The sequence below is a fragment of the Balaenoptera ricei genome, chromosome 15 (genome assembly GCF_028023285.1).
Source record: "Balaenoptera ricei isolate mBalRic1 chromosome 15, mBalRic1.hap2, whole genome shotgun sequence".
Lineage (NCBI taxonomy): Eukaryota > Metazoa > Chordata > Mammalia > Artiodactyla > Balaenopteridae > Balaenoptera > Balaenoptera ricei.
Genome location: NC_082653.1, coordinates 86,449,314 through 86,469,810, shown reverse-complemented (window position 1 = coordinate 86,469,810; position 20,497 = coordinate 86,449,314). Strand labels below are relative to the sequence as shown.

Below are 20,497 nucleotides of genomic sequence, written 5' to 3'. Positions count from 1 at the left end.
GTACCTCCTAGGCGTGGACTCACCGCATTTGTCCTTTGCACCCGCCTTCTCTCGCTCAGCGTGTTTTCTGGGTTCATCCGTGTTGTAGCAGGTGTCAGACTCTGTTCCTTCTCGTGCAGTAGGCATGTCCACCGTGCGCAGACACCACATTTTCTTTACCTGTGGTCCCGTCAGTGGACGCCTGGGTGGTTTCCACCTCTCGGGTTTGTGGTGGAGCTGCTGTGAACTCGGGGGGACCAGATGTTTTTCCCAAGTGCTGAGCTGAGGCTGAGCCCGTGTGGCCTGGCCCTGATGCAGGGCACCGGCCGCTCCCGCCCCCTCCATGGGGGCCCCTCCCCCAACACACACCTGCCCCCGTGCTGACTCCCCCCGGGGGGGGGGGGAAGGGGGGCTGCGGAGAGGGATGGAAGGAGGTTGTCCATTGCTCTGCCACCGCGGCGTGGGCGACAGACTCCATCAGGGACACGGAAGGCGGGGCCGGGGCACAGAGGCGGGTGTTCGGCCCTCAGCGCATTGCTCTGCCGTCTGTGTTTACGCTGCAGAGAATGTTCTGAAAGGAGGATGGCAGTGCCTCCAGCGTGGCTGCCACGTACCCTTTGCCCTCCCGGTCTCCGCCTCTCACAGCCCAAGGGCCCCTGTAACGGTTTCGTTCTGCTGCTGAGCGGTGCGGCTAACCAGGCCTGCAGAAGATGAAGTTCAACGGGACCAATTCCCACCCACTTGGCCAGACGCTTCATGATGTCACACACTGGTCGGCATGAAACGCTCAGACTTATGTGAAAACAGCCTGGAAACAACACGGTTTCCCGAGTTAGACCGCCCTGAGCGTCTGAGTGTCGGCTCGGCCGGTTTCCGGCTGTGTGATGCTGGGCCAGTTACTTCACCTCTCTGAGCCCTGGCCCTGAGGACCGTGGTGCAGAGGGGAAAGCTGCGGGCTAGGAGTGAGGAGACTGGGGTCCTTGTCCCAGCTCTGCCCCCAGCTTGCCTGTCCCACCTGTGGGATAAATGTCCAGGACATGCCTGGACTGGTCAGTCAGTAAGTGGTGAGTGAGTGACTGAGACCCTGTGTGGTTACTGGATTGGTCTGGCCCATCTACAGAACAATGAGAGGTTGAGAGTTAATGATCTTTGGGTCCCCTCCAGCCCAAATATGTAATATTTAAATCCTTTTAACCTCAGAGAGAAAGCGTAGTCTTTAGGAGATTTCTCATTGAGATTGATTTCTGAGTCCAGGCATTTCAAATTGGTAAAAATAATACATTAGTGAGGACTCCAGTTTGCAAGAGATAGAAACCCAAACAGGCTTAAGCTGAAAGAATCAATTATCAATTCACATAACAGAAAAGTTGAAGAGCCTGGGTACAGCTTCAGGCATGGCTGGATCCAGCACCCTAACAGGCTGGTCCCGTGTTCCCCCCTTGGTTTCACTCCCCTCTCAGCTCACTTCTGTCTGGGGTGGGCTCTTCATCCAGGTGGCCCTGTAGCTTCAGGCAGCAGAAAGAGAGCCTCCTTTTTCTACGGTGCCTACAGTGGCAATCCACTGGCCCCCGTTAGCCTGCCTTACACGCCCATCTGCTGTAGCCAATGGCCTGAGGTTCCAAAGCCAGGGGATTATGTCATCTCTACCTGGACCACAGGGACCGCATGGGAGGAGGGATCCCCAGATCCCCAGGGGAGATCTGGATGTGCTGCCAGAAGGGGACTGGGTGTTTGCTCTAGCTGTCGGTGCGGCACTCGTGGCAGAGTTTTCCAAGGGGCCAGAGCTGCTTCTGGGAGATGTGTCTGTGGGTTCCTCAGCAGGACTGCTGTGCCAGCCACCCCCGCCCCCGCCCCTGTGAAATCTCCAGGCCCAGCTCTGTGTTCTCGGGGTTCTACAGCGGAAAGGAGCCCATATCCTGGCCTTCAGGACACTTACTACTGGAGGACAGGCCCCACCTTCAGGATAAGACTGCCCTCCTGCCTGGGACGCATCTGTGTTTCCAGACCTCCCAGGCTTCTCCCCCGGACATATGCCATCCCACCCACACTGCGCCGCATCTGCCGGGAACCCCTGCTTTTCCCCCAGTCCCTGGGAAGACCCCCCCAATCTTCCGCTCAGCCCAACTTCAAGGCCAGCCCCTCAAGGCCTGGCCGCCCTGACCCCGGCCTGGGCAGAACTAGGGACCCCTCTGCTCCGGAACACGCCACCCGCTCTGCTCTCTGCACCTCCTGTCTGTGATGCAAAGACCCGTCTCATTCACCCCAGTGTCCAGGGTCCTCGGGGCTCCGTGGTTGCCTGGAGCACAGCAAACACTCTGAAATGTTGGGGGAGTGAAGGAGGAAAAGAACAGATTTAGACAGAAAGGAAGGAGGGAAGCAACGCAGCCTTGTCGACACCAGAATCACACAAGACAGCAAGGCCAGAGCTCTTAGTGCCCCAGAGGGAGGAGACCCCCCGGGGCCCAGGGAGATGAGGGGAGACCCCAGAGGGAGGAGACCCCCAAGGCCTGGGGAGATGAGGGGAGACCCCAGAGGGAGGAGACCCCAGAGGGAGGAGACCCCCCGGGGCCCGGGGAGGTGAGGGGAGACCCCAGAGGGAGGAGACCCCCGGGGCCCGGGGAGGTGAGGGGAGACCCCAGAGGGAGGAGACCCCCGGGGCCCGGGGAGGTGAGGGGAGACCCCAGAGGGAGGAGACCCCCGGGGCCCGGGGAGGTGAGGGGAGACCCCAGAGGGAGGAGACCCCCGGGGCCCGGGGAGGTGAGGGGAGACCCCAGAGGGAGGAGACCCCCGGGGCCCGGGGAGGTGAGGGGAGACCCCAGAGGGAGGAGACCCCCGGGGCCCGGGGAGGTGAGGGGAGACCCCAGAGGGAGGAGACCCCCGGGGCCCGGGGAGGTGAGGGGAGACCCCAGAGGGAGGAGACCCCCAAGGCCTGGGGAGATGAGGGGAGACCCCAGAGGGAGGAGACCCCAGAGGGAGGAGACCCCCCGGGGCCCGGGGAGGTGAGGGGAGACCCCAGAGGGAGGAGACCCCCGGGGCCCGGGGAGGTGAGGGGAGACCCCAGAGGGAGGAGACCCCCGGGGCCCGGGGAGGTGAGGGGAGACCCCAGAGGGAGGAGACCCCCGGGGCCCGGGGAGGTGAGGGGAGACCCCAGAGGGAGGGCTCCTGCCCGAGGCACCTACAGCCCCAGCTCCCGCCTGCCCTGCAGCCTCTGCCCTTTCGGGGGGCGTGGTGGCTGAGAATCCCCAGGGACTCTGACCCCACGAGGGACCCCGACAGCAGCAGAGCAGACCCAGCCCCTCCTAACAAAGCCTGAGGCTTCCATCTGGGCTCTTGTTCCAATTGGGTCAAAAACGGATCCTTCCCTGAGCGCCTTGTAGGGAACCATGAGGGCAGAGCATGTGTTGCCGGCTCTGGGGGTGGGGACCGTGGAAGCAGACAGGGGCCACCTCCCACCCTGCTGGCGTCTTCTTCACCCGGGAAAGGGGGTGACAGCACCCCTCCTCGTAGAGCAGGGACCCCCTCCCGGACCCCGTCAGCGGCTGCCCTGACCCGCACATCCCAGCCGCTGCGGAGGACCAGCAGCCCCGGGCTGCACCCTGCGCTCGCCTGTCTGCTGCTCGCGGCCCCTGCTCCGGCCACGTGCGCGGTCCCTGGAGGTGCCGCTACAGCCCCCGTGAGTTGGGGTTGATTCCCTGAGGCGCGGGACCCGGGGCCCCCTGTCACAGGTCACGGCGAAGATTGTTAGTGGATTCCCTTCCCGGCCACCTGACCTAAGAGGGCCGGGGTGGAGGCCAAGGTGAGAGGTCCCTGGCCCCGTTCATCCCGCTTCCCCCTGAACCTCGGCCCAGTTTTAAAGCCAGAGCGGATGGACTCTGTCCACATTCAAACCATGCCACCTGCAGAGCTGAGACGCACACGATCCAGGCGGAGGAGAAGGAACCCAGGGCGAACCCAAGGTGGGTCTGGCCAGACAGGTTGCCGTCGGGCAGGAGCAGTTCCGGGCCAGAGAGCGACTGAGTCAGCCAAGTGCTGGGCCTGGGCCGGACCTGACTCCCCGACACACCTGATGTTCACAGACTGTCGTGGGACCAGGACTGCGGGTCTGGGGTGTAGGGTGAGGGAACTCCGCACAGCCCAGCAAAACGCGCGTGGGCTCTGCGGCCCGGTGTGCGGCCGCGTGGCTGTGTCGGGCTCCAGCTCTCACTGGACACACGGGAAGAGGGGGGCCGGGGCCCCAGCGGGCTGCTAGTGGGGGTACCTGTGCGCGAGCCTCACAGGGGAACAGCCTCGCTCCAGAGGGGGAGACCCAGGCCAGTGTCGGCCATCACCTTCCTGCCGTGGATGTCACCATCACGAAGGTCCCCGTGCAGGGCCTTCGGCATGGCACTGGCCTGTCTCTCCCTTCGCATCTCTTGCTGGAGTTGGTGGGTCCCTCGGTGCAGTCTGAGCCCCAGCCCGCAGTTTCCTTGTGTTGTTCTGTGATCCCAGATGTCCCAGCGGCTCGTCCCTGATTAGACCCGGGGCCGAGGTCTGCCCTGTCCCTGAGACCTAGCAGGAGGGAGGACGTTGTCGGTTCTTCAGCGAAGGAGCCAGGACTCGCTCTGCGTCTGGTGGGATGTGCCCGCGGAAGCTCAGGTTGGCAGTGGAACGTCCGGACTGTGTCGCTGGGTCCACGATTTTCGGGAAAACAGGCAAACATGCAAACTCAGTATTTATGACCCTTCAGTCATTTCAGAGCGGCGTCCGGGTTGCCTTTGGTGTACGCGCTGCTTCGGAAGACAGGAAAGTATCTTGAAACTCTTGGTTTGGTTGTCGTTAAAGACTCAAAAAACTGCTCGAGGCTTGCGGGTTCTACCTGTCTTGTACGGGCTCCAGGTGTGTGATTACCGTCGGTTGGGACGAGGGGAAAATCCCACGTGTTTCTGACCCCCTTTGTGGTAAGCGAGGGCAGCCCTCGAGCCTCGGGGGACAGAAAGGGTGTTGGAGGCGCGCTGGCCTGAGACTGCGTGTGACGCACCGTGAGCAGCGCTTGTCTGAGAGGCGTGAGCGCGTCTTCCCTTCCCGCAGTGCACGGGGCCCTGTCCCCGGGGGTCCCCCGGGCACTGCTCGTGGAGCACAGGCCACGAAGGGATGAAACGCGCGGGCAGGTGCTCTCCGTTTCAGTGGCCAGCCTCACCTGCGGGCTCAGCGGCGGTGCTGCGTGCGGGTAGGGGCGTGGACTCGTACCCGGGCCATCGCCGGGTGGGGCGGCCAGGGGACAGCCTGCCGTGTGCCGGGCGTGTGTCGGCACCACCACTTAGGCGGGAGTCGCTGTCGCCATCTCCCAGAGGAACAGGGGACGCTCCGAGATCATCACCCAGTCTCCCTGGGGCTCTGCCCCCTCGGCGCGCACACCCAGGAGCCAGTGCCTGGAGCGCAGCCCGGGGCTCCCGCGGAGGGGGCGTCTCCAGCACCCGAGGTGCTGTCTCCAGCGGGGCCCGGAGGTGGAGGATGGGTGCAGAGTTTGCCCGTCCCCTCGCCGTGCTGGGGAGAATAGCAAGATACCGCTTGGGCCTTTGCCGCCTCTCCGGGCTCTCTCCCCTGCACCCCTGACCCCAGGACGCCTGCTCTGGGGCCCGCGTGGGGAAGGAGACAAGGAGCCCAGTGTCCGCGCTGGTTTTCAAGCGCTCTGCAAGCGCAGTGGGGGCGGGGTACCAGGAGCAGATGCGCCGAGAACTCGGGGTGCCCCCGGGACTAGGCCAGTAGAGCAGTCAGACGCGGCCCCGGAGGTGGGCAGGAGGGAAAGCGACTGGCCCTGGCAGGGCCTCATTAGTGCTGGGACAGAGGGCGGGGCAGGGCCCCCCGGGGGTGAGCTGGCCCCCAGGCCCCTCCCGCGGGAGCCCGAGGGGCCTCTGGAGCCGCCCTCCACCCGTCCTCCACGCCCCGCTGGACTGATCTTTCCTGGGCCCAAACCCCATCCCGTCGCTTCTCCGGTTCCTCCCCTCCGTGCATCCCCGTGTCTGTAGGGAAGCACGATGTGCTCCCGTGAGTGGCCCATGGGAGCCCCCGGCCCCGCCCCAGTCTGCCCCCCCGGCAGCACCTCGGCTGCACCAGGCCCCCCCTGCGTTCTTCCCGCCACGGTGGGGTCAGCCGCTCCCCCAAACCCGGGCATCCCTCTCACGCCCCCTGGGCTCCCCACGCCGCCCTGCCTGGGTTCCGGCCTTTCCTAGCCGACACGGGAGCCCAGGAAGCAGTGGTAGAGAAATGACATTATTCCTAACTTTATTTCCATCGATGTAGGAAGGTTATAGGGAATATTCTAACGCGTAGCACTTTGTTTGGAAAGGATCGCAAACGCCGCAAAATTCAGAGTCCGTGTCCTCGGCCAGAGTCTCCAGAGAACCCCGCGGTTCACCCGACCGGTGGCTCGCAGCGCACCCCTCGCTAGGCCCCTGAAGGCGGGGAGACCCCAGTCCTGCCCTGGACGAGGGCGCCCTCTGGGCAGAAGGGAAATGGCCTCCCGTGGGTCCTGGAAGGGGCTGAGGCCATCCAGGGTCAAGCCACACAGGGTGGGCCTCTGAGTGTCACAGAGCTCGGGGTGAACAGGAGCGGGGCTGCAGCTGAGCTTTGCAGGCAGAGTGGACACTGGATCGTCCACCCCAAGGAGGCACCGTCTCCATGTGGGCGGCTGGGGAGACGGCCACCCGGAGTCGGGTGTTCACACCGCCCGCTGGGCTCCCAGCAGCACGGACGGAGCCGGGGATCCAGACGTGCCATGACCCCGTGTCCCACCCGAGCCCAGGTCTCACCCCAGACGCTGGACAGCTCTTGCCTCTCCTTCCCAGTCCAGCTCTTCGTGAAAGAACCTGCTTGCTTTCATTTGTCTTATGTTGTTTAATGTGGGGAAATGAAGGAAGTTTGAAGTAGATGGACTAGGAGACAGAAGGCTGTGCGCTCCCAGGCACCGTGACCATCTTCCCCCATCTCGCCACCCACCTGCCTCCTGCTCCCCTGTTCTCAGACATCATGTCCTTTTTTGTAAACCTTGTATCGTTTTATTCAAAAATACCTTAATGTGTCTCTAAAAGAACTCTTTCAAAAATATGTGTATATAACCACAAAGCCATTATCACACCCAGAAAAATTAATAACAGTTTCTCAATATAATCCGTATCCAGTCAGCACTCAGACCCCCAGGGAGCTGCCTACTCCTCCCAACCCCAGCTCTCTCCTCCACGGCCACCCTGCCGCTCCCGCCCCTCTGCCCTTGGAGCTTCTTATCACCAAGTCGAGTGGGTGCTTCTCAGCCCTGGTCTCGGTCTGACCTCTGACCCTGGCCGACTCCAGCTCGGCCTCCATGGCACCTGGACGTGGGAATTGGAGGGAGACCCCCTCCACCTCCGCTTGTGTCCTTTGCCTTGGCTCACAGACCCACCACACCTGAGGTGTGGGGCTTAAAGGTCACCTTTGTTTTACAGATGAGAAAAACAAGCACCAGAGTTTCCAGAGGGTTCTCCAGGAATGCTTAGCTGGTCAGGGGTCCTGGGATGCACCGGTGTGGCCACTGTATCCAAGGCAGCTGTTTTTCTCTTAGAGAGCAAGGCCCCTCTGGAATCAGCATCAGAGCGGAGAGACACGGGGTTCAAAAATGTGGAAAATCAACGGGTTAACCCGTCTGTACCCTAGTAGAGCAGGGTTCAGACCAGGCCCTCAGGCCAAACCTAGCCAGTGCCTGTTTTTGTAAATAAAGTTTTATTGAGACGCCCATTCCCTTACATACAAAGGCAGAGTTGAGTTCTTGCAACAGAAACCTTCTGTCTCTTGAAGCTTAAAATGCTGCCTGGCCCTTTATGGAAAGCTTCCCAACTCTGCCCTGGGGAAGTAGCTTGGGCCCTAGAGTCGGCAGACCCAAGTTCAAATCCAATCCGTCCTGGGACAAGTGACTTAACTCCTCTAGGCCTCAGTTTTCTAAGGGGGAAAATGAGAATAAGATCCTTTCCCTACAGCATGGGATGCAACTGGTTAATTAGGGACCGTGAATTGTGTTATGCGGGCCAGGTCGGCTACAATACAGTCATGGTTTGTCAGGACCTGGATCTTGCTGTGATGGGAAACTCACTCTACAGGCAAAGAGGGAAAAAAAGAAAACCCACAACAGTCACGAGCAATGTAGCTGGTTTGCTTGAATGGCTTCTAACTTTGCGTCTCGTAACGGTGGTAGCAGTGATTAAGCTGATAAGATGGTGTGAGCAGTGGTGATGATGGGAAAACAAAGGTCACTGCTGGATGAAACCAAATGCTGGATTTGTTTGGCACTAACCTTTATCACGGAAGTATCTGTAAGAAAAATATGCTTGTTCTTATGAGTCTGGAACTCTCTGGCCTCCACCTCCTTTCATATTGAAACCACTGTTTTTAAAATACAGTCTTTGGACGCTCGGCGTCCTAGGGCTGCTGCTGCCTGGTCCACAGCTGGAGCACCCCTAATTCTGTCCACATGTGTGAACGTGCTCTGTCAGAGCTAAGAGTCCTCGTTAACTCACCCCGTCCTTGGTCCGAGGCACCTGTAATCAGAACCACTCAAGCTCCTGCACTGCTCCAGAATTCTGTAATTCTGCCAGGACATCCACCAGTGAAAAGGCAAGGAGTTTATCCTAGATTTCCTGTGCAAACTCATGGGGCCAAGGCCACAGCTGGGTCTGGGCTGGTTAAGAGGACATGTTGACCTTAACAGAGGGTGTTTCGCTGGAACACCATGAAATCCTGCATTTGCAACAGGGGCCACACCGAATTCCAGCCAGCCTCTGGCAGCGCAGAGCGTGCAGTCTGGCCTTGGGCTGGGTGCTTTCCCTGAGGAGCTCACACTGGTCGGGGTGTATTAGTTATCTGCTGCTGCGTAACAAATTGTCCCAACGTAGCTGCTCAGACAGCACACACCTGCAACCTCGCAGAGTCTGTGGGTCAGGAATCCAGGCTCAACTTAGCTGGGTCCTCTACCTTGGGTCTCTCACAAGGTGTCGCCAGGCCTGCAGCGCTGTCCAAGGGCTCGACCAGGGAGGGCCCCTTTCTGAGCTCACAGGTGGTTGTGCGCAGGACCCCGTTTCCTGGGCTGATGGGCAGAGGCCTCCCCGAGGTCCTCGCCTGGCCACCTCTCTGTGACGCATCACCATACAGGCTGGTTTCCTTAGAGGGAGCTGGTGGGGGTGAGAGGAGCCAGGAGGGGGCACCAGCAGGAGGGGCGGCTCAGGCGCCCTGACCTGCCTCCAGGAGACTGCCCACCCCACCACGTCTGCCATATCCTACGTGTCAGAAGGATCGCGTGAGGCTGTGAGCACCGGGAGTGGGGTCCCTGGAGCTGTAACCAGGATCCATGGTGACACACCTGGGCTGCTCTCGGTTCATACGGGAACCACCAGGGAGACGGACATCTAGATGTGTCAGCGCATGGTGACTCGATTACCTACCGTCTCTACAGGGACAGAGCCCACATAGGAGCAGTGCCCTATGTGCCCAGTGCCCAGATAAACCCTCGGGCGATTATCTGGACAGAGAGGTCACCTCGGGGACGAGCTTGAGGGCACCACGCGCCCCTGGCCGGGCCTTGCTCTGCGCTCACACCACCCATTTCATTTCAGCTCGAAAACCCTTTACGTCTGATATTTTCTCCAATCTTACGAACAATGGAACTGCGGCTCAGAGATTGAACAGAGTCCCAAGTCCCACCAGCTGAGCCCAGACCTTAAACTCGCCAGCCAGGGCTTCTTCCACAGCCTCCCAGCTATGGTTTCTATAGCCTGGAGTACATGGCATTGATTTTTTTGAAAATAGTTTTTGTGACCAGTTTCCGGATTCTTCTTGCTAAGCTTCCTGGGAGTTGTTTTTGCTTCTGGCTCAGCAGTGAGGTGATGGAGGACAGGCTGGGGATTGGAGCTCGGAGGGGAGGACGGCAGCTGGGGTGAGATGTGCTGGTCCGAGGGGGCTGCTCCAGGAACCCAGGCACGTGGGGCTGAATTCCCTGCCCCCCCTACCCACCCACCCCACTCACTACCCCTGCCCCGGCCCCAGGAATTCCCCTGGGAGGGAGGGAGGGAGGCTCAGAGCCAAGCTGCCTGGGTTTGTACGAGGCCGAATCCACACGCTTGCTGAGTGTGTGACCTCGGGCAGGTTACCGGATCTCTCTGGGCCTTAGTCTTCCCGTCCGTGTAATGGGCAGTGACTTGTACCCACCACCCCAGGTTATGAGGATGAAGTGAGCCCAGATGAAGGGTTTGGAAGAGGTGCCTGATCCCCTGGTATGAAGGGATCACCATCGGTATCGGCGTCAGCGCCGTTCACATCCCACTGACGGATCCCTACGTTAACCAGGAGTTACAGCAGACGTTAGCACCACTGTGTTTGTCTTCACAAGTCCTGGGGGTTCTGGAGAGATGGGGGCTGTCGGTTGAGAGAAGGGTGGTGTGTGTCCCTCATGTTCGTTACAGATTTATCAGATATGATCTCACTTTTGTCTGTTGTAAGCTCTGTTAAAAATTACTTTGTAATGTCAACGGAAATGCTCATTTTCGGACCTGAGTTCCTGTGGGCGGGGCTCACAGCTGCCTGGCGTCCTGGTGACCGGGCGTTGGACGTCCCGTTTGGTGGCAGCAGTGACTCACAGCCTTCTTCCGGAGGAGGAGGGGGCTGCACGCCTGCCCAGACGTGGCTTCTTCCTGGGTCCTTGCGATCTGCCCCCTCCTTCCTTCCTGGGCCGAGTCGCTGCTTGTGCCTCGGGGCCGAAGCCCCGCCACCCACGTAAACCTCCTTTATGGACCGAGGGGACTCAGAGGGCACACAGTTACCCAGACCTGGAGTCCCTCCCCGCCGGTTATCCCCGCTTAGGGGAACAGATGTGTTGGCAAAGTTTGCTGAGAAGGTGAATTACATTCGAGAATTCTGTTTCCTACTCACTTTGACAGGAGATCAGAAAGAGTGTTTGACCAGAGAAGTGTTGGTGTAATTAAAGTGAACTGATGAATGTACAGTTTTTTAAAAATCACATAAAGAAATACTTATTTCATTATATTAAAACATTAACAATGATCCTCAGATTATCAGTTAAAATCTTGCTCTACCCAAGTAATAAATCAATGGCTTACAAAGAGTGAAAGTCAAAACCGAGCACGGTCTGGCCTGGTCCCTCAACAGCAGTTCCAGCCCCCGGACGCCCGTCTGTCGAGTCGCCGGCAGACGCCCTGCCCCCCAGCTCTCCACTGCTCCTCCATCCCCGCCTCCCCGGCCCACAGTCCCATGGTAGAACCCCCCTATTCCTGAAGAGCCAGCTGGATGTTCTGTTTCCAGGAACAACCCCACGTCCCCCAGCCAGAGGTGACCCCTCATGGCCCTTTGACCCTGTCCTCACATTCTACCTGGTACTATGACTGCTGTGAATGATGTCTCCTGTTGAACCTGTCTTCTGCATCCTTGTGTCCACCCGCTCCTCCGAGCTAAGCCGAGGGCCTGGTTGATATACAGGAAAACGTCAGCGAAGTTGCTCTGTGGCGACAAATCACCCCCAAGTCTCAGCGCCTGAAACACCACCCGTGTGTTTTCTCTCTCGCGTCCCTGTCCTTCACGGTCAGCTACGTCTCTCGTGCTCCCAGACACAGATGGGGATCAGCCCCTCTGGGGGCCCCGCTGGTCTGGGTGTGGGGAGAGGTCGGCGCCATGGAACGGTCTAGAAGCTCCTGCTGGGAAGGGCCGGACCTGCATGTAACTACTGCTCCCCTGTCGTCGGCCAGACCAGTGTCAGAGGGAGGCGTGCAGCTCCCTCGGGGAGGACTGTCTGCAGGGTGGGTGGGCGCCCCCCGCCGCGCCATGGGGGCAGAGTGAGCGGGCGAGCGGGGGCCGGATGGTGAACGGTCCCACCCGAGCAGCTGACAAGCCCCTGCCCTCCCAGCCTCGGCTGTTTACCGAATGCCTTTGAGGTGTCGTTTCCTCTCCTTGCCGTGGTCTGAGCCCACGGCTGCCTGCGCAGCTGCCTCCCTGGAGCAGAGGTTCTGAAAGCTTGACGTGGGCGCCCCGATGAGCCCAGGGCCGCCCAGGGTCTGCGGGACGCAGAGCCAGGAGCCCGTGAGCCAGCGCCCCCCTGTCAGCAGCAAGCCTACACCGGGTCAGGGCAGCCGCCGTGTGTCCCTGACGCCTGATGGCCACGTCGGGGCCAGAGAAGCCCGCCCAGGGCCCGAGCGAGCTAGACAAAGTGCTGCCCTCCCTGCTCCGTGGGACCCGCCCGCCGAGTCCAGCCCACAGCACCCAGCTTTGCAGGGCCTCTCCCAGCGCTCAGCCAGAATCCCAGAAGATTCCAGAAATCGCTGGGATTCCACTACTGTGTCAGGTGCATGGAGCCCCCAGAAGTCCAGGAAGCTTCTCTATCACCGCCCTGCCCGGCCCTCTCTCTGGGGCCGCGGTGGCAGGAGCGATCGCTCAAGGCCGGTGGGTGACAGCTGTGGGACAGCGTCGTCTGCCTGGGCCGAGACACCGGATGGAGAGAATCTCCGATCTGCGCCCTAACCCTGCACCCGCCTTCCAGTGCTGTCTGTGGGCAATCTGCGTATCAGCAAACGCCAGGGACTGCCAGGCCGGGCCAGCGTGCTTTTAAAAACTAATTTCATGCCTTTTAACACAGCATTCTGAGCTGATGTTCGTGGGCGCCGTACTCCACAGATGCTGAGGGTGGAGAACAACAGGATCACGACCCATCAGACACGCCATCGGTTTCCAAACTGAGCACCTTCATGACAGAAGAGGGTTGCACTGGGGGTGTAGACAGACGGCCTTCCTGCAAGTCAGGGTCTCCCGTCAGGGTAGAGACCCCGAGGATCTCAGGAGCCAAAAAATTAAGTCTTGAAACCGGCGTGCTTTGCTCTGTGTTCACGTGGGTTTCTCCCTCCCCTGCTGTGTTAGCATCACAAAAGTCCTTGTCACCTGCAGCATTTTTGTTACCGGAAGGGGCTGTGCTGTAGGACAGCTGGGGGGCATGGAGACAGCGCGTGGGGCTCAGCCGCCCAGGACGGGACCAGGGGTGGCGGTGGAGGGAGGCTTTGTCCAGCCCGTGTCGACCCCAGAGCCGTCGTGCGCCCTGGGTTTGGCTGTGCTTCGAGAGGGAAACTTGGGGCACTGGGGCGACCACACACAGATGGTCCTAACCCACCACCAGGGTAATGGCTGTGCTCAATTTTGCCTTTCACATTTTAATCGTACAACAGTAATTTTGTGATCGAGTCGCCCATGGCAAACAGGCAGAAGACATTAACTTTATTTATGTTGTGGATTATTAATGTGGCTGTTAAAATTCCTCCAGTTAGTTTTGATTGAATTGTTTTTTTGTGTGATTCTGTTGTTTAATGGAGCGGTAAATAAGAATTTCTGATAATGAGGCCAAGCATCTGTCACAACAACCTGGTGTGGGTTATTAACATTTCCATTAACGGCAGGGTGGGTAGCGATAATACAGGAGCCACACAGTTAGAACAAAATAAATAGTTGGTGTCAGGCTGAGTGGGTGTTAATTACTATTTTATTCTACACTGGTGGGGGGGGGGGGAAGCAGGGAGGGGAAGACGCGGGGGAGGGGTGCCTCAAGGAGGTCATCCTCTCTCCAGAGAGACTGTGAGCTGGGCTGCCTCCCTCCGACGCTGACGTGTGGTCCTTTCCATTCATGGCCCTAAATAGACTTGAGGCAAGAGGCAGCGCCCGGGCCGCAGGCGGGGCCGCGGAAGGCAAGGGTGCTGGGTTGGTGCCCTGCCCCTGCAGCTATGTCCCCGACAGCTCCGTGGAGCGCCCCAGGGTCCAGCCCAGCGTGGAGTTCACCGGGGGAGGGGTGACCCAGGTGGGAGGAAGGAGTAGCTCCTGGGAGGCAGAGGACAGACCGGCCGGCGGGGAGAAATGTCCCCAAATGTACACGTGCGTCCTCTGCGTCGTTCCCAACCTACCCACGGCTGCCTGCAAGGCCACGGCCACGGCGTCCTGTCAGTCACCTTTCACCTTTGACCTGCACAGTGTGGCCCTGCTGACACCCACACAGCACCCGGGGGCCCTCGGGGTTGGGAGGGAAGGAGTGGGACTGGGTTCTCCTGCGGGGCGCGGAGCTGTGGCCTCTGTGCTCCGTGCCCGAGGAGGGGCAGCCCCGGGTCTGCAGCCGTCAGCTCCACCTGGAGCAGGGCTTCGTACCCCAGGATCCGGGACTCGTGGTGGGAACACAGATGCCTTTCTTTATTTATTTTTGGCCGCGAGGCCTGTGGGATCGTAGTTCCCTGACCGGGGATCGAGCCCAGGCCCTCGGCAGTGAAAGCGCAGAATCCTAACCACTGGGCCGCCAGGTGACTCCCACAAATGCCTTTATTTTCTCCGAGTTCCACCTGAAACTTAGCATCTCCCTCGGTTATGAATGTGGCGACGCACCAGTGCCGCATCAGTGGGGCCTGGGACTCTCTCAGCGGCAGGGCCCCGGGTGTGCCCCCGTCGCGGCGAGGTTGGCTGTTACTGCGCCGTCCCCGCTCATCCCGCTTGACCTCAGAGCCGTCGCTAGAGCAGCTCTAAGCCTGACTTCAGGGCTCAGTCACAAGCACGTGGGTTACTGTATCACACCTTTGTTTTCCAAAGCTCTGCCGTGTCTCGATATAATCGGTTTTCTTTGGGATTCTCCAGATTTCATTTCCTGCATTTAAAAGCGTGGTTCTGAGAAGGGTTTGCGGTCATGCTGGCATACAAGCTGGGTGGTCCAGGGCAGGGTCTCGGGACTTCTCAGCGGACCCCGCTGCTCTCTCCGCAGCCCCGGCCACAGCTCCGCAGCACGTGCAGGTGAACCCACTCACGGCCAGCCAGCTGGAGGTCACGTGGGACCCGCCGCCGCCCGAGAGCCAGAACGGGAACATCCAGGGCTACAAGGCAAGGCGCTCTCTCGCTTGGTTTGGCTCTTCCTTCCAGGTCACTTGTGGGCCAGGGTCAGCGGCCTGAATCCCCAGATCTCCCAAGGGCTCCGCTGGGACCCTGGCCGCCCTCGGCTCACCCTGCCCTTCTGCTTCCCGTCCTGACTCGCGCCGACGGACCCTCGGCCCCCAGAGCCCCGGGCATCGCCGAGCGGCTGGAATGGGCTCAGCCTGACCTTGCCTCTGGCCTGGGAGAGCGGGGCCCAGTTCCCCGCGCAGACCTCCCCCTGCACCCCCTCTGGGAGTCTCCACTGCCTTTGCTGACAGTAAAAGGGAAGCATTCAAGAGAGTTCCCCCCACCCCAGCCCTGCCCTGGGTCTGAGTCTCTTGTTCGGTAGGTCCAGGATGGGGCCCAAGGATTTGCGTGCTCCTGGGAACCTCACTTTGAGAACCCTTACACTGACCTGTCATGATTCCCCATTAAATATCCCAGAGGTGGGATCCAAGAAAGGCAGCAGCCCGTTGCAGTCCGAGCATCTGGTGATGAACAGTGACACAGAGTTGGTGGGGCAGGAAGCCCCCCGCAGTGTTCTACCTCCAGCATCACCCCTGCGTAGGGGGCTCGGACCCCGTGAGACCAGCTAAAACCGTCCTGAAGTGCCGTCCCTTGAAAATTCCCCACCTTCCTCCAGAGTGAATTTCCTTGTCTGGTCTGTTGAGCCCAAGTTGATCATTCATCAGACTCCATGGGCTAGCCTACCCTGAAGACTATTGGACCAATTAAATGTCCCTTTAAAAATGACATTTGTAGGTGTTTTGTGAAAATAAATACCATCCTCCACGGGAGGGCACCTGCAGTGATTAATGAGGTAACGGAAAGTCCCCTGAGCCCAGAGGCAAGGTGCTATTTATGTATGTCCAAAACATGTTTCCTAATTTCCTAATGATAGAGACGTTGAACTTGGATATTGATCTCAAGTTAGTAAGGCCTGTTCAAGCAGAGCATCTCATCTGGTCAGTTCAGAGAGCAGAAGCCGAACTGCGTCTTGCAGGTGGATATAGCGAGGCTCACCCGCCAGTTCCGCTCCGGCCTGGCCAGGCTTGCGGGCGTGGGAAAGCAGGCCCCGGGCCCCGCGCAGCCTGGCAGCCTCAGCTGCTCTGTGCGTGGGCCAGCGGCTCTCACGGCCTGGCCTGTTGTAGGCCCACAGAGCCGAGGTGGATCCGTGGATTGGGGCTGTCTTTGGGTGGCCTGGCTGGCACTGGCTTGGGCAGTGGTTCTCGGCCAGCTGTCTAGGGGAGCAGTTCTGATGACCTGGCCAGCTGTCTAGGGGAGCAGTTCTGATGACCTGGCCAGCTGTCTAGGGGAGCAGGTCTGATGACCTGGCCAGCTGTCTAGGGGAGCAGGTCTGATGACCCGAGCCAACCTTTGTGCGCGGCATCATGTTCGCCCACGAGCGCATTAAAAACTAGACGAGGAGAAACGGAACCCAGGAGAAACAAGGGCTGCTCCAACAGGGCTGAGCCCTACGTGGTTCTTCTCCACGTTAGTTTTGGCTGTTTTAACATCCGGAGTATTGGGTCACATTGATCCAAGCCTTCGATCTCAGCCTTAAAAGAAAATGTGGGAGCGTAGGGTAGAAGCTGGGGGCTTGTTCTACCCACAGGCTGGAGCAGGGGGTAGATGGGTCTCCCTGCTGTCCAGAAGCTTGGGGGGAAGGGGCAGGGCCCCCACAGCCAGCCCTGTGAGAGAAAAGGCACTTTCCTGGCAGCCGAAGGAGATGCCACCGAAATGCCACCTCCATCCTCAGGCCCCGTCCACCCTGGCCTGGCCTCAGCCACCCCCGACTCTGCAGAGCACAGCTCGGCCCCCGGGAGCACTCAGGTCCCCTCTGGCTCAGTGGCCACCTGTCCCCAGGCTGAGAAACAGAGGGGGCGCCACCCCTCCCCCCCCACGCTAGCCTCCAGCCTCTGGCTCTTTCTGGCAGATCTACTACTGGGAGGCGGACAGCCAGAACGGGACGGAGAAGATGCGGGTGCTGTTCCGGCCCGAGACCACGGCGAAGCTGAAGAACCTCACCAGCCATACCCAGTACCTGGTCAGCATCTCGGCCTTCAACGCCGCTGGAGACGGGCCCAGGAGTGACCCCCGGCAGGGCCGTACCCACCAGGCCGGTAGGAGGACAGTGTGTTTCCTTTCAGCAGCCTGGGTCACCCCCCTGGCCTGCAGCTGTTCCCCGACCCGCCCTCTCCATTCCCTCGGCGCTCCGCTCTGCCTGTCCTGTGAGCCAGATCCCGCGTAGCTGGGAATTTCTGGGTCCGATTCACGTGGTGTCCCCAGCGCCCAGCCCAGGCCTGCTGCGTGGAGCTCTCCCGTAAGCGTTCACCAGTGTGAGCAGCGTGCGGCGGTGGGGGGCCGGCCTTCCATCTGCACAGGGCCTCGTCTGTCACCGGCAGGACTTGCTCCAGGCCCCCGGGGGGTTCTCTCAGGGTCCAGAGCGCGGGGCAGGGGGAGCTCCTTGTGTGCTGACGTGCTGAGCCCAGGCCGCAGTGTCGGCCCCCCGGGCCTCTGGGCCACAGAGACCCCTGGAAGCAGCTGGCAGGCTGTCTCTCAGACACACGCCCCGCGCGGGTCCTAGGGCGGGTCCGGGCTGCCCTGCCGGGGGTCACACTGCCTGTGGCCCCCTCTCCCCATCTGGGGTGCGTTCTGAGCCGCTCACTCACTCTCCTGGTGACTCTCAGAGTCCCTGGCGGTTTGGGGCGCTTCCTGAGGCTGACCAGGCTTCCCGAGGGAACGGCGGCTGGGCCCTGGGTCCCGGGAGCTCTGGGGCCTTCTTGAGATGCAGGGAGTGGAAGGCTGGCAATGTAAGTTAGGGAGCCCTTGGGGCACAGACCCACCGGCTCAGGGCTCCCCAGACTTCTGTGGGTTCAGCCTTCCCGGGAACAGGGCCTGCTGCGCGTCAGGCCCCCTGTGAGATGCCCATGACCGGATTGCAGGGGCTGCGTCCTCGGGGCCCGTCCAGCAGCCCGGGAGGGGCCGTCTGTGGCCTCTGAGCGGGAAGGGTCTGGGCGGACCTGTGGGGCCGAGGGTAGGAGGTGGAGGCCCTCGGACGCTGCGGGCCTGGCGGGTCACAGGGCCAAAGGGCCCCCAAGGACAGGGGAGGACGGAAGGGGGCAAGTGGGGGCCGATTCAGTGGGCATTTCTGAGCACGGAGGGGAACCCAGCTAGGGGGGCGTCAGTGCCCACCGGGGCAGGGGCAGCTCTGGGTGCCAGCACCCACCCGGCCCTCCCACGGGGCCCAGGCAGACGGGAGCCGCGGGCGGGGTCGGCGTCCTCCCTGGCCCCACAGCCTGCCTCTGCATCTGCCAGGAGCTTCTTCCAGCTCAGGGTGGCGTGTGAGCTCCCCCACCTCCAGACCAAGGGGGACAGTGAGGTGGCCGGGCGCCTGTGGGCTGTCAGATGAGGACCAGCGTGCGGGGGTGTCCTCGGAGGCCCCCCAGGAGGGGAGGGGAGAGCCCACCCCTCCCCAGAGGAGCAGGACTGGAGCCCGTGGAAGCCTCCAGCAGGTGCTAGAAGATGGCGCTGTCTGCACTTCATTTTCTGTTTCCATCCATTATTCGTTTTTATGCCTTTGCCATTGCATCTCTCAGGCTCCTTTGTGTTTAAACACTGCCGTTTTCTCTCCTCTTCTTGGGAGGGTGTGAGTTTCTGATTGACCCTGGGAAGTTCGGAGATGATCGATAAATCTCCTCTTCATCCACGGCATTGTGACTGCACTAAGTTGAAGACACCGTCTAATAAGATCTGTATTCCGCGCGGAGGCGCAGACACGTACGTAGGTGACGTAAAGGGGCTTCGGCGAGCGTCCTCTCTGTCCTGTCCTCCAGCTCCCGGGACCCCCAGCTTTCTGGCATTCTCGGAAGTAACCTCCACCACGCTGAACGTTTCGTGGGGGGAGCCCACGGCAGCCAATGGCGTCCTGCAGGGCTACCGAGTGGTGTACGAGCCCTTAGCGCCTGTCCAAGGTAAGCCTCCCGGCTGCGTGACACCCACTGTCTACCCGGCGCGGCGCCGGGAGGGGCGGGTGAACCGGCTGAGCGCGTCCAGGGTTCCACACGGCCCTCTCCGCCGGGCCCCTGACCCGGCCTCTTTATCACCCAAGACCCGCCTCTCCTGCTGCGCCTGGGATCTCAGTGCTCGTCCCACCCTGGGTGCCACGAGCTGGAGCCACGTGGGCAACGGGGCCCGGACGCTTCCCTCGGGTGCTCCCCTGGGGCCGCCTTCATTCTTCCGTTTACTCAGTGAGGTTTTTGTTTGTTTATCGTGTCGGGGCGGGGCAGGGATTGGCCCGCACCTTGCGGGATGTTTCCCCACCAGGGATTGAACCCGGGTCACCGCAGTGAAAGTGCCGCGTCCTAACCACTAGACTGCCAGGGCACTCCGCTCAGCAAGTCTGTTTTAAGCACCTGCTGTGTGCCGGGTGCCGTTCTAGATGCTGGAGTCTGTGGATCCAGGGAAGCTGGGATCTGAGCTGACCCGTTCAACGAGATCCTTGCTTTCCTGAGTGCAGTGAGCTGTGCACCAGGGAGGAGAGAGCAACACACAAACAGACACACACACACACAAAGTCTGGTAGTGATCAGCGCCATGAAAAAGAGAGCGGAGCCGCGTGAGAGCGTCGGGCGTGGAGCGGGGGCAGGCGCTGAGAGACAGGAAGGGCCCAGGCGCCCAGCGTCCGAGGCGAGACTGGCCCACAGAGGCTCGGTCACGCGGGGCCTGCAGGGAGGGGGCGATGCCAGTCGTCCGGGCGGCCGCAGGGCCAGTGACATGGGACCGAGGTGGAGCCAGGGGCACCGGGTCTGAGTTACAGGAGACCGGGATCCCCGGCTGAATAAACCCCAGCGCCACCAGGGGGGCTGGCAGGGGGCTCCGGGCAGGGATGATGGACGGGAGAGGAGAGGACAGGGGCAGGGGTGGACAGGGCAGGCGGGAAGGAGCTGGGCCGTGACGGCATGGCTCTGTCCCTGCGCCCCTGCTGTAGCTGGTGCCGCCAGCTCTGTGCTGATTTGATTTCTTATCCCCTCGTCTCTGCCCGCTGCCCCACTCCCGGAGCGCACACTGAGGGCCGAGTGGGCATTTCTTTCTGTCCCCACCGTGTGCCTGGCACTGTGGTGCAGAGGAGGGAGGTGAGGCCCTGGTCATAGACACAGACAGACTGTAGAAATTATAGATTATTTAATGTCTGGGAGGAAAAGATATCACCAACACATCAAATGATATTGGCTCTCCATTTAAAGCCGTGATAAAAGTTTCCTTTTAAGACAAGCACATTCAAGTAAAACAGGGAGTTGATTTGAAGAAGAAAAGTTAAGCCCTAGATTTTATTTCATCGAATCTACACTGCCATGGCCTGTGAGATTCATTGTTATTTTATGAAGTGCTGAGAAAGAAAAAAATGCTTCCACTAAACCACGGCCCGGTCCTCTTGAAGCATCAGTTCCGAGCTGCATCCCAGATCAGAGATGTAGAAATGCGAGGGGGAAAATGTGCGTCTCAGAAAATCGATGAACTTAAGTAAGTAACAGTAGAGATGACAGAGGGTCCTTCCTGTCTCGCAGTGAACTTAGGTAAATAACAG

General features: G+C 60.5%; 1 protein-coding gene across 1 annotated transcript in view; it reads left to right on the top strand.

Moving 5' to 3' along the window:
- The window catches only part of SDK1 (sidekick cell adhesion molecule 1), a 539,910-nt gene that overhangs the window by 480,994 nt on the left and 38,419 nt on the right, over positions 1-20,497 (top strand). Inside the window, exons 34-36 of the mRNA XM_059896610.1 lie at positions 14,765-14,880; positions 16,847-17,033; positions 18,747-18,884. Of these exons, the coding sequence (XP_059752593.1) occupies positions 14,765-14,880; positions 16,847-17,033; positions 18,747-18,884 (441 nt within the window). The remainder of the gene's footprint in view (positions 1-14,764; positions 14,881-16,846; positions 17,034-18,746; positions 18,885-20,497) is intronic.